The sequence below is a fragment of the Limanda limanda genome, chromosome 18 (assembly GCF_963576545.1).
Source record: "Limanda limanda chromosome 18, fLimLim1.1, whole genome shotgun sequence".
Taxonomy (NCBI): Eukaryota; Metazoa; Chordata; class Actinopteri; order Pleuronectiformes; family Pleuronectidae; genus Limanda; species Limanda limanda.
In genome coordinates, this window is record NC_083653.1 from 15,022,652 (window position 1) to 15,037,031 (window position 14,380).

Below are 14,380 nucleotides of genomic sequence, written 5' to 3' on the forward strand. Positions count from 1 at the left end.
CATAGCAGTCCTGACCCTGTCCTGTCCAAGCCTGGCTGGCTTCACAGCAGCAGCACACAGAGGACTCTCTTCAGAAGCATGCTGGCCCAGTTTCACGGCTCACTTTGACATCGCTGAGGAATTGATGCCGATTTTTTGGCCACCGGCATTTCAAGTTTCCTTCTCTGCCTGAGAGGGATGCACCCCCCCTCGCTGATGCCCGTATAAACAGGGAGCACTGAGGGGATTTCCTCATGCGCGCAGGCGTTTGTGTACGTATGTGTGTGTGCGAGCGTGCGCATGTGACACACTTTGCATTTGCTCTGCACATCTCCTCGCTCAGTGTCCTGATTAAGTTAGTCAGAGGAAACGTGGGCAAAAAGACAGGAGGATATAGATGGGGTCATATATACATACAGACAGACTTGGAGCAGATATTTGCTGTTAATGATAAATATTTGTCTAAATATCTTTTAATTGTTATTGTATTGGTATGGGACAGATTGATGAGCAATGATTTAATGTTTCAAAAATCAGATTTGTTCCCCTCAAAATTCCTATTTTTAGCTTAGATTTTTTTAAGTATGATTTTATGTATTTATATTTATATTATGATGAATGGTCTATTTAAAAACAAGGAAGACTCACTCACACAGACAATCTTACCAGTTTGATGGTCAAAAAACACTCAGTGGATGTGTAGCAGACAAGCAGTCGCCATGGCGAGGCGTCTTAATGAGGCTGATGAATGTAGCCTATAGTGCGTCGATGACGTGTCAGGTTATAAAGGAGACTCTGCTCATTTGTGTGTGTTTGTGTGTGTTTGTGTGTGTGTGTGTGTGTGTGTGTGTGTGTGTGTGTGTGTGTGTGTGTGTGTGTGTGTGTGTGTTTGTCTGTGTGTGTGTGTGTGTGTGTGTGTGCGCGCTAATGATTGGCCCGGGGATGGTCATTCAAGTGAAGAATGATAGTAGGACTAATAACCTGTCAGAGGTCCTGTCAGATTGTTCTATTGGTCAGTATCAACAATGCCATTGATAAACTCATACAGCTCGTAACACTGGCCAAGCCTATCATGTTCATCAGGGATATGAAACATACACCTTCACTGTATCAGTATATTTGATAAGCTGCCATTAAATGGTTAGAAGGCTTTATTTCTCCACTTGGAGCCTTTACGGTTTTTATTTTATTTTACAAAGCACCAAAGAAATGTGTCATTATTACCTCATCAAACCTGTCGAAGGAGGTGCCTTCCTGCATGAACTCAGGCAGGTGCTTCTGCCAGTTGAACACGTAGGATTTCGTCATGGCTGCTCACAAAGCTGAGACCCAGAGAGGTGGGGAGGAGATGCAGAAAGAGAAACAGACAGGATTAGTAACATAATATCTTCAACAACCAAGACAGCGAACACACAGATGTTTCCAGGACCGAGTTTCTGTCCTTGTCTGTCCTATAGTCACAAAATGCTGAATTCATTGAGCAAAGCAATACTGTAAAACATTTCCCACTCAACAAGGTGTGATGTGCAGGAGCTTTAGGTTTCAGGGTGTTAATTGGAACAGGGTTATTCAACGGGCAATAAAAGGGATTAACATATTTAAACAGGCGTTAACAAAAAACACATCAAACATCTATCAAATTCATAAATGATGTATTTAAAAATCTATTTGAAAATGCACTTAAAACACTTTCCATTTGCATGTCACTGCTGCTTTTCCTTTTCCCATTAGCTATTTGATTTAGTTTCTCATTTAACCTCTCCGTGACACTGTGGTACTTAACGCCGGTAAATCAAGGTTGACAATGAAAACGGGAATGACACTCAGAGAGCCCATAAACAGTCACCTTATGAAACCACAGTTAAATTTGGATCTGCACCATATTGCACACACTCAGTAAAAATCTGTCCAATAACCATGCCTGCTATTTTTCATTGAGAGGTTTTATGTCAGATGCATGACATTGATGAAAAACAAAGATTTAGAGAAAAACGCCACAAGTGCAACACTGTAGATATTGCTTTAAATTCTTGATACATCAGTGTCAGACATAAGAGAGTTAAATCCAAGGCAAGGTGGCCTGTAGCAAGTTTTAAGACATGCATGAGGCAAGGATTTGCTCATTCAGTCCCGTTAAGCTGAAAAACAGAGGAATCCTTTTTTGTAGCAACAACAGAGCTTACATCTCAGCTCAACCTTCTTCCACAACTTTTAATTCAGCCTCACAGTGAAGTGTGGTAGGCATCACAAAGGACACTGCTCCATTAAGTGACAGTCCAATGTTTAGATATATTTTTCCTACAGACCAGAATAATACAAAATCCAGAAAGGGACCTCAAGCAAAACCTTGCAGTTCAAGGACTATTTTCTACGTGTTATATTGAATGTTTTGTCAGTGTGGAATTCATCTCCCACATAGTAAAAATGGAAACAATTATGATTTAACATTTCCTCTCTCCAATATTCTCTCACCCAGTACCGACTGTGCATCTATGCACCCATGGATGTGATGTCAATCTTTTTGGATGTGGATGGGAACATTTTCTTTTCTGGTGTTTTATTTTGTGTTATTTTATTCAAGGTTCTTAAGGATTGTTAAAGAGGTAAGTCATCTTGTTAACTGACATTAAACCAATAAATATAACTAAGAATAAAAATGGTCAAATTTAATGTAAAAGATGTGCGGAAATGCAGGATTTTCCACCAGCAGACTCACTATATCTGACTGCTATGGAGCTGTTACATGAACACCAGACCGGGCAGGCTGAGGAAAAGTGGGCACACCACTTCATCACAGATAGAACAACGCAGATTGAGCATCTGATGGTGAGAAAGGGAAATTTTCCATCAAGTCTACTTTTGTCTCACACTTGGCCTGAAATGAAAGTGAGGCGTTTTTCCTCCTAAATCCCCCAAAAAAGCCAGTCAGGCCTGATTCATGTGACACACCTGCACGTGTATCATCACCTAAGGAGGGGAGGGGGTCCTGACAGGAAACTGTAATATTGTTGATGACACCGTCCAAATATAGGCTCCCCTTACGTCAGCCGCAAATGTGTCATGCAATAGCGCACTCGAAAACGTGACATGCTATGTATAGTCTAATTGCTCAGCTGGTATTATGCCCTAATGGGAATACTCAGAGGTGAGATTCAGTTGTGATTAGGTGGTCTTTCATATTAAAGTGCTGCAAATCCCTGCGATTACAATCACATACTGCATGTAGAGAAAATGTAATTATATAGCACTGCTGCAGCTTTATATGGGAAAATATTCAAAAGGATTATTCAGGGTTGTATTAATTTCTTCAGTAAAAAGCTTTAATGCCGTAGTGTCTGTCTGTGAATGTGATCCCCCCCTGTAGATGGTGTGAAACTAGCCATTTTCATGCCAGGGATAAACAGAGATAAACTTTCAGGTTGATGGGTGAAATGACAGAAAGGAAAACATAAAAAGAAATAAGTAAGGACAAACAGAAAGAGAGTGTCAGGAGAAAGCAGACGATAAAGAGAGATATGTAAAGGCGGCACGGAGAGAACGTCTCTCGGCCCCTTAGCTTCCCAAAGCTACATAGATGAGAGAAGAGGAGAGAGTGACAGGAGAGGCATGGAGATGAAACAGAACAGTGGTGGGCAGCGGGAGACGGATGAGTAAAACAGCTGTGTGTGACAGAGGCTGCCAGAGAGGCTGGAGGACAGGATGGTGAGCACAGCAGGAGGCGTGTGTGAGGGGGTGGGGGGGGGGGGGTATACAGATCAGACACAATATCAACAGAGGCTACAGAGAACAGCTGGCTGGGAGGGCTGCTCTCTACCCCCTGACGTGACAAATGCAGAGTGAAACAAGGGTTTCGAGTTGTCTGCACGTCGCCATCACCAATCAGAGTGATTCGTTAAACAGCAGCTAATCAGAGCTGATCTCACCCAACACGCTGCTTCATAAGAGATAGAAATTAAGCCTGATAATAGTGGGCTGACCCTTTAGTCAGACTGAGAACACTCTTTTTAAATCTGGGTGCAGAGTTTCGGGTGCCAACACAAACAGTGTGATCTGCGTCACAGTGCAACAGGAGGTGGAGCAGCCAGGCCGGGTCAGTACATCCAGTAATAGAAATGAAAAGATCCAACTTCATCAAACCCAGCCCTTCGCCATCTGTGGCGAGCTAGCAGGGGACCAAAACAGACACACACGTCCCGTCAGGGGGAAGGAAAACACAGATGCACACTTCCTGTGGAGATTAAGAGCCGGGGACAGGCAGCGTGCCATCAACACAACCCACAGAGACCACTCGTGTAAATAGGCGGCACCGTGTCCAGATTAGGGTTGCAAACGGGCGGAAGGTTTCTGGTAAATTTCCGGAAACTTTCTGGAAACTTTCCATGGGAAGTTAAGCTCGGGAATTTTGAAAAAAATAAAAAACTACGCAAATTAAACGCTGAGCAATTAAAACATCATTCAAAACTCTATTTAAAAGATGTATGGAATGCAGCACACACTGCACGTTGAAATTCAACCCTCCACTGTGCATTCTTCCATCACATGCACAGATAATTCCCAGAATCCTTCACACTACAGCAGGCCTGCTGTAGTGTGCAGGACTAGTCAGGTAAGTTCCAATGATATTACTGGGGAAAATATATTAGCATACTGATTGAGGATTGTTCATCTGTTCATCTAGCCTATTTCCATTCATTTATCCATCAATTGTAAAATCTTTTCACAGACGATTCCAATTGTTTGGCTAACTATTTATTTCTCTGGCATTGCATTAGTGTTTTTTACGAACTTTTTTCTCATCTTATTCTACAGAACAATGCCACGTGCACTATCTCATGTGTGGAGAGATTTCACCCCAGAAAATGTAGAAGGAAAGGCTGTGTACATTTGCAAATACTGTGCAAAGACCTATGTTAAGAATGACACAAAGATGCAGAAGCATACAGGGCTCAAATCAGCCTTTAACAAAACAAAATGTTTATATTTATGTCTGTATATGACAAGGTAAATACAGTTAGTATAAATTATCCACAAAATTTCCAGTTTATTCCCGTTAATTCCCATATATTCCCGTATATTCCCGTTAATTCCCGTTAATTCCCATGGAAAGTTTCCAACTTTGAATATTCCCGGAATTTTGCAACCCTAGTCCAGATTACTCAATAATAATAATAAACCAAATCTCAAAGAAATCGTTAACATTTTCTAAATCAGATTTAAAAGTATTCAGATAGGACACATCTAATTTGGACTAATTGGGCTGTGCTGTCCTGTCTGATGTTAGCCTAGATCTTGCCACTCTCAACAGTTTGCATTAGATAACATCTTCCTCAGCGGGATGTAATCTGTCCAATAGCAGCACGGCACACCGAGGTTTCGTCAGGCCACACTGGCTGGGCCTCTGAGCTCCTGGACGTGTGAACGTTGCACGTGAGGAGCCGAGGGAAGCTGCAGGCAGAGAGCGAGGTCCGAGCCCCCTGTCCAACCCCTGACAATGAGATAATTACGATAGATAGGAGCCCCGGGAGGCGCTCCGTTCCCAGCCTCCTCGTCTAAAATGGCAGCTAGGGTAGCACCCAGCGGTCCCACACCTCATAAAGTGAAATTAGGCCAGCCAGTGGTGGATGGGTTGACTGAGGACACATTCATGTGGACACAAGTGAACAACACAGACACACACACACACACAAAGTAGTGCATTTTATTTGGCTGGCACAATGAGTGAGGCTATCCTTAAGCAAATATCCCCAACAAGGAATAAAGCAACTAGATTCCACATCAAAAACCACAAATTTTGCAGCTCAGACTAAGCAAGTGAAACCACAGGAAACAGTGGAATAACAAGAACCTCTTTTCATGCATCGTTTGAACTTACCATCACCATGTATTCATGCAAAATCTGACCCCATCCATCCCATGTTTTTGGATAATGCCGCTGCAGAGATGAGGATCGCTAAGGCTTATTCAAAGCACGACATCGCTGTCCTACCTCACTCAAATTCAAATAAACCAGATAGGCAGCTTGTCATCAGAATTAAGACCTAAAGGTTAAAGAAGCAAGCGGTGACACAACGACAGCACCACTATGGCGCTGTGGAGCGGCTCAGTGGCCTGTAGGTGAGACTCTGTACACGTTTGGAACTGCATGAATGTGAACCGGGGTGCGGACGAATCTGCGTGTCATACCTCTATTAAACAATAATGATTGGGTGTGAGTTTTTTTAACTGCCGGTCAAACCGCATAAAAAAAGGCCGTTGACTCCTTTCAGATTGCCAGTAGGTGTTTGCCAGTTTTTCCCCTACAAACTGAGAAGCTCTCTCACCTTGCTTTTGACATTTGATAAATCGCTTTTGCACTTTTTTCCAAGATTTAAAAAAAACAATATGTAAACCAATGTTCATGGCTATTAACTCAACAATAACCAGAAGTTCAATGTGCATCTTGAGGAGGTGCAGCTTCAGTGTCTTCAGACAGAGCCAAAAGAAACAAACGAGGAACAAATCAGCACGTTTGTGTTACACAATAAAAACACGTGTCTCCTGCAGAGTTATTTTACCTGGGAATGAATGCTGATTGTATTAATGCATATTGCAAGAGCCAGATGTTGCTGTAGGGAAATATAAAAATATTTAAATTATAAGCTCATACAGTATCATTATTGTGATTACTTATTAAACTTCATATCATAAACAAATTAGACTTGTGCCTGTGACCATTATAAAGCCAGTCCACTACATATACAACAAGAGACACTTGTGAATTAGGCCAAGGCTTCCTCTGAACCATGCTTCAAAAAAAACTGGAACGAAACTATCAACAAAACACGGAGCTGAGCTGAAAATATTCCACTCCATCAATGCCAGACAGTAAAAATATTAAAAGTTTTTAAATTCCACGTTGGCCACGACTTTCCAGCTGTCTTCTCCTGTTGTTGCCTTAGAAAACATTGTTCTTCACTCAGTGTTAGACTCGGTGTAAAACAGCAGGTCGGAGTTAGTGCAAAAGATAAATGTTATTTATGTATGATGGGTCTTCATCTTGCAGCGTCACAATGGTTTCCTAAGCACTCACAGTCTGACCATGTATGGCCTGACTTAAAAAATCCTCCAGTTGTGTCCTAGGTCTACTCTGAACCACATGGTGTCTGCTTTACTTTGTGCAGAAGACGGCCAAAGACAACACATGCAGTATTCTCACACAAGTTTTTTCTTTCACTTGTAACACAGCTGAACTCACTCCCTGCTTCATGGTTATGCATTGCTTCACTAAACAGCTTCTGGGCATCTATGCTACAATAAGAGATGAAACAGAATTGATTCTCATCTTTCCTATTTCCAAAACTTATATTCCTGAAGGTGTTTCGCAAAGGGGAATCTTAAGCAACCTATAATTCCAGAGTGCAGGTTAGCATCCCTGCTGCTTAGTACATCGAAACATAAACTCATCAGCTCCACTTCCCTCAGGAACCTGCTGGGAACACAAGCCCTTTAGTATAGTTAGTGTTAATCTTAAAGTCCATTTTATTCAGATGTATTCCAAACACCGTCTGCGGTTGCCAAATATTAAAAAGAGTAAAACGGTAGTTTAATTGTATTCACTCACACTACCATACTGAGAAAAGACTCAATTTACAAACGACATTAACATATTGTTTCCTCCTCACTGATCTGCTGCATTAAAAACCAGGAAAGTCCTCCTCTAGTGGAGTTTCCCAATTCTTCATTTCCTGAGGCAGTTGAGGGTCAGTGTGTTTCCGGTAACCAAATGCTGTGGCCACATGCTGTTTCCATGACATTACTGAGCAATTGAAGCCAGGTGAACCATATCATGTCCAACGGTAATCAGAGTGTACTTCAGAGAGAGGACGTGTGGATGAGGACAATATGTAAAAGGCTCAGTGTGTGTATATTTTCACTTTCTCTGGCTCATTGTACCTTCTTACATTCCAAATGTGGGCGGATCTTTGTTATTAAAAAGAAGGTGAACATCGTTTCAACCTATGAGTCAAACAAGAGCCGTGTGTACACAGCAAAACACATCTGAGAGAAGAACCAGTCGACTAAAACAAACGGATACAGACTGTTTACATGACAACTCATTAAAGCTGCAGTTTCCACTTTAACTTTAAGAGGATGTCAAGTAAAGCAGTAAAAAATGAAGTGTTTATAATAAAAGCATTGATGAAACAGAGGGAAGGAGCAAGCCCTGACAAATGTAACAGAAACATGATGAAGCTGAAGAAACACCCCCACTGACTCACAGCAAGCTGCAGCCCTCTCTCTACTATCACTGATCAGCGGCACTTTACCTCAGCCTCACCAGCTGGAACGTTCCACCTGCTCTGGTCAGCCTAGGGTGGGCTATCAACACAATTTCACTTCTGTCAGTTACGGTACAGAGAGTGCAGTTTACTCTACAAATCACTCATAAAGACACTTTAAAAAGAACGCAATTTACTGCTGTTTCACATCACCAATCCTTCCACAACTTGACAGTGACCGACCATTCACTGCTTCAAAACCAAACTGCCTTGCAAAGATACAAGACACAGGTAGTTACCACACAAACACATCCAGGTACACAATACACTGCACAGATAAAGGTAGCACTAGCACCTCATAACAACGTTAACACACACGCATGCATGCCCGTGCGCACATACATACACACACTGTTAGTGATGACAAACAGGTGAATAAGGATGGCGGCAACACTATATGCACACACATCCTGTCTGATTGTGTTTGGACTTGCTCTGGCTTCTATATGAACTTTGAGAGTGTGAGGTGAATTAGCTGTATGTATACACACCAAGTTTATGGTCTGCAAACACAAGTGATATACAATATTCTTCGACTACCCTTCCACACCCAAGTCAAACAAGCTATAACACTCTTATCTGGCCCAGCTGTAGCATGATGCCTACTTTTCACCTGGACTGTTTAATTGCAGAAGTATATACAATGACTTGTCACCAGTGGCTGGCCTCTAATTTGAACTTTAAACATGGCAAAGTGTCATCGTGTCCTCTTTTCTGTTTGTCTAAGATATTTACCTTGTCCTGCGGCTACGAGAGAGTGAAAGTTAAGTAAAACATTAATCTAATCTTCCTACTTAGAGTGGATTATATGGATAAAAACTAAAATATATTTTCTCTTTTTCAAACAACACCCTTACATGTGTGTTTGTCTACTGGAGGGCAGAGAAGGAAAAACATGAATGCTTCCTGTGAGGGGTCTCTACACTGCTTCTTAATGTGCCTTTTCTTCAACAATACCATCAATCTTCTTCCGTCACTATTAGGGTCAGAGCTGCCCTTGAGGCTGAAGCCATCTCAGGACACACACATCGACCGACTCACCTACGCCGACTCTCACATCCACCGGGGCTGAGAACAATTTCCGTCATGTTTAAGAACTGAATTGTGAAAAGACTGGGAAAGACGTGAACATTGAAAGGAAGTAAACTCAAAAACAGAAGTCTGTCATCTTCTCTAAAAGCATGACTTTAACTAATATTTCTCAATTAGTCATTAGGTTTCAAATTACAAATTCAGAGCTACACATTAATTTCATTTCTGTTTTTTCATCATCAGATTCTGATGATATGATTGACACAATTTTGAGTGCTTGTGTATCTTTGCAAACCCACATTTCCAAACAAATAATACAGAGTTTTTATACAACAATGGTTTCTCGTGCATTGAAGTTTTTTATTACCTCTGCCCAGGAGGTTATGTTTTCATTGCCGGTTGATTTATTTGTCTGATTTCCATGAAGTTTTGTGGAGGGTTGGGGCATGACCCAAAGAAGAACAAAATACATTTTAGAGCAGGTCTTTCTTTTTCACCTTCATTACCGTGGCAAGATGGAGCGTTAACATTGGCAGTAGGTATCTGCTCTCTGAGCGCCCTTCTGGTTAAACTTGTATTCTGTCCAATTTGAATGCATCAAATTCAGTTCCCAACAAATAACTGAGATCATTTCCCACGCATGTCTTCTCTTAGCCAGCTTCAGTCCACACAAACAAGTTGTTTACTTTAATTCAGAAAGCACAACACTACCACTGCAAGGGTTAGAGGTCAAATCCCACTAGGACCATTTATTCTACTGCTGCTTTCATGGGAGTCCGAATCACGTTGTATATGTATGTACAATATGTTTTAAACATGTGCTGGCAAAGGCTCATATAAAGTCAGAAAGACAGAGCCAAGTTTGGAGAAAGCATAGGGGGGAAGATAAGAGGAAAGGGAAATTTGTCTTAAAGGTTTTCAATCAACTAAATGTCCTAAGAAATAAATCATACCTAAATCTCTCTACCCAACCAGTGAAGCAACCAAATGTCTGAGTGGCTATTTTACAGCTGCCTGGTTTGTGCACATTACTTCTTAAGGTCAACTACAGAGCAAACCACCAAAGTCACTTTCCACTGAGATATGGACACCTTGCACTGCCTCGTCTAACTACACCTGTTATCATGCATGACACAGAAATACTAAAGACAAAGCCCAACTAAAGATCTGAAAATAACCAAAATATACTGATGCTGTAAATGCATTAGTCTCTGCTAAGAAGGGTGGCCTTTCTATTTGTCTAACATCCTTTTTAGCTCAATAATTAATAACTGAACACAGAAATGACTCTTACTTTTCTCTAATTCCTTGGCGAAGCGTCTGATGTCAGATGGTAGTGACGATGGTGCTACGTACAGCTTTCCAGGTTTTGGTCAGTTAGTCAGAGGAGAGTCTTTGCAAGAGTTACAGCAGTAGATTGTCCCAAACAGATATGCAAACTTCTGTCCACGTCTCCTCAAAATGAGAAAATCCTCAGGACATATCGTACAAGCAGTTTATGGAACTCGAGCAGAGGAAGGTTGCTGCACTGAGCTCTGAGCTCCTCATTGCTTTGCAGCTCAATAATGTTGTGTCGCTGTTTGTCATTCAAATAAGCTGGTTCCACCTTCAGAGGCCTAACAAATATGTTCAGTATGTTGACTCTTCATCATCTCTCATCGAACGCCTGCAGGAGTTTGCAAACTCTGCAACACATGCAAATATCTTTGCAGGTTTTTGTTCGCACACAGAAGGAAAATGCAGTTGGACTGCTTTTCGGTCACTCTTGGCAAAGCAAACATGGTTTGCTGAGATGTGAAACTAGGTGGTAGTCTCCTGAACAAACTGTCTTTGTTATATCTGTTGTTTCATCACAGAAAGAGAGAAAGACTAGACATCCCTTGCAGTGTCCTTTCAATATCTTCTTTCATATCCGTAATCTGCTCTGTAACAGTTCAGACACTATGGAACAGCTTTCCTTTGTCCAGATGCAGCAGCAACAAGGCAACAAAGCTCCATCACAAAAAGCTGTCAGCTCTCTCCAACGTCATCCAAGAGCATTTTCCCTTGCAACTCCTCTAGCCGCATGATCTGAGTTGTTATGATGCTAAAGATTGGCACACTAGTTTGTCTTGACTTTAACAAAAAAAAAAGATTGTTTATCCATTCCTGAACTGCAAATGTTCCTTTCTTGAGAGCTGCCACGATGCATAGAAGCAATGAAACACAACTATGTGTGTTGTGTTCACTCTGACCAGGACCCAGACAGAGATGCCAACAGGAAGGGGAGGTACCAACCGGAAGTCTACTATTTTTTTATTTTGTCGGAGTCGCTTTTTTGTTTTTGCCAATTGCCTCGTAAGCCATATTCAAGCCCTAGGCAGATTGTTCACCTCCACTGCAGGTGTGTTATGTTTGTGCACTAGTGCAGACATAAACAACACATGCTGCACTGAGAAGGATCAGCAGGGGGTAGGACAGGGTGTGAGCGATGGGGAGGAATTGAGGAGAAATCCAGAGCCCAGAGAGATCCGGCACATTAGACTTCAAGGTTCATTCATATTTATGTAGCACTTCAGCTGTCATGTTTTACTGCACTGCACTATCAGGCACAACAACAGAGCTTGGGCAAAAAAACACAACACCTCGACAACAGCCCTTTTAGATTTGAGCTAAAATATGTCTACAAGTTATAGGACATATTTTGTGTTGTTGTATTTGAAAGTGTTACTGTCGTGAAACCTAATTCCTCATCTGCACATACAATGGGATGTGCTATGTCTCCAGTGTCCATACTAAGTGGAATAAAAAAATGCACTCCTCTGCTAAACTTGTTTAGTTAAACAGTGGATGTTATGACCTCAGGCAAGACAACCTCCAACCAGGATACACACAGAAAAAACAACAGGAACGCACATATACACTATATCCTGGAAGGCAACTTAAACCGGTTGCCGCTGTTTCAAGATCACACACAGATTACAACATTCTTGCGGTGGCAGGGTTCTTCAATTGCATTAGCATTAATTATATCAAACTCAGCCCTATGAAAAAGAATCCAGCTAGCAGAAGGGTTTATTTGTGCCCATTGATTGCTGCACATATCAATCATGCCAGGAGACACAAAGCAATATCATTGATATGCTACTGTTGACACTGGATTTAAGTTAATGCAATGAGAGCCCTAATCTGGGAGAGTAGTGATTTTTTATTTACAGCACCAAAACCTTTGTTCTCTGAGCAAACAGCACATATGGCGGCGAAATCAATGTTGCTATGGCCTGCACCTGTTCTTACTTTTCATTGAGTCACTTCACAGGGGGGAAGTGCAGAGGATGCAGAATGATCGCTGAGTAAACATGTGCTCAACGAGGATGGAGGTCCTGTGTATGTGTGTGTGTGACCTGTGCGACATCTGTGATTTCACTGACTATCACACCTGTCTGTAGCCAACTGAAGCTTAACACAGCATACGAACGTGTGGGCTACATGTTACAACACACAATCTGGCATGCGGCGCTCTGAACAGATTGAGGCGTAAGAGCTGCAGGCCAAAAGGAAGAGAGAGGGACAAGGTTTGTATATGTCTATGTGTGTGTTTGGATGCATATGTATTTGTCATTTGTCTATGTTTGTGTCTGTTTCTTTCTTAGTTTGTATCAGCAATACACTGGTATTTACATGACAGCTCCTCAGAAGTGAAGCCAAATCATCTTTATTGCTCCTTGGTGGCTGGCTGCATTATAGGTCATAATTCCGCCCCCTCCATGTTAGCAAACAGGAAATGGGACAAACTAAAAAGTCTAAGTACATGCTACATACATTTTCTCAGAAGGTAGTTCTCATCTCACTGATGTAATATTGATGAATATAAATTCCTCTCTGTATACAGAATTGTTGGGAACAGACATAACTCCTAGTAAAGAAAAAAACTGAATTTATGCATTTCTAGGGCTGTACGTACAAAACTGGTGTATCACTGTTTGTTTCTCTGGGATGAGGCCGTATTATGCTGTTGGATGGAAGAATGTGTTTTTGCTCCTTGGTCCCGGGTTATATAACTGACTTTAGCCGGGGATGGAAACTGGCCGTCTTTCAGTCAAACACATCGACTGCAGTGCCCAACTGTGGTCCGCCATCTGGATTCAAACAGGCACTTACCACACACACGCAGATATCATTCACAAGATGCACGAGTGTCAGTTTGAATAAGACTTTGGCACATACAACTACAGCGGCAGGATCTCCCACACCATTAAACACGAGATGTTTGTCAGGTCAGCTGCCGACAGCAGACGAAGATGTAAATGAGTTCATAAAACACACAGCCATACTGGGACACACACATTTGCATACTCTAAGCATTATATAAGAGCTATATATAGTCCTCCACATCAAACCTCTGCCAAACCGAGTTACACAAAGAATTTAGCACATGGCCGGATGGACGGAGCATCCAACTTATAAAGGAGTGTGTATCAGAGAAAGTCTTTTGGCCCAAGGGCCAACGACTTCCCTCAATGACTCACCGAGGGAATACCGAGGCCTCTCCAATGGAACCAGATCATTGGAGGAAGGGGTAAGGGCTGTCCCCGGGTTATCAGCAATCTTGATCTGAGGTATTTAGAGCACCACACCTATGACTGTTGGTGTCGCCATGTGTGTACTTGCACTTCTAAAATTGTGAAAACCAATTTGATTAATAGACCTTATGGAATGAGGACATTTTGGTCCACGCAGCTTCAAATGGCTGATTGAGGTTTGGTTTTAGGAAATGCATTATGTCAACGAATCTCCTCACAGAGATAGAATTACAAGTTTGTGTGCCTGCGTGCGTGTGTTTATGTGTCTGTTTAAAGAGGCACTTAGTCAGGGAGTTCCCTCAATGTAATAGAGGGGCCTGGCTCAGCACACTTAGCACACCAACCCTCAGACTGTGTCGCAGCTCTACGATAAAACCCCCGTTGAATGTCAGCAAAACAGCCAAGGACCAAGACTCAAGGCAGAGAACAAAATGCATCAGCAACGCAGATTAACGCTTTCAAATTGTTTGAGGAATCCTTATTTTAGCG

At 42.0% G+C, this 14,380-nt stretch overlaps 1 protein-coding gene across 1 annotated transcript in view; it reads right to left on the reverse strand.

Annotated features, from left to right (window-relative positions):
- LOC133024921 (1-phosphatidylinositol 4,5-bisphosphate phosphodiesterase beta-4-like) overlaps positions 1 to 14,380 on the reverse strand; it is a 66,087-nt gene that overhangs the window by 31,812 nt on the left and 19,895 nt on the right. Inside the window, exon 4 of the mRNA XM_061092087.1 lies at positions 1,204 to 1,301. Within this exon, the coding sequence (XP_060948070.1) occupies positions 1,204 to 1,287 (84 nt within the window). The 5' untranslated portion in view covers positions 1,288 to 1,301. The remainder of the gene's footprint in view (positions 1 to 1,203; positions 1,302 to 14,380) is intronic.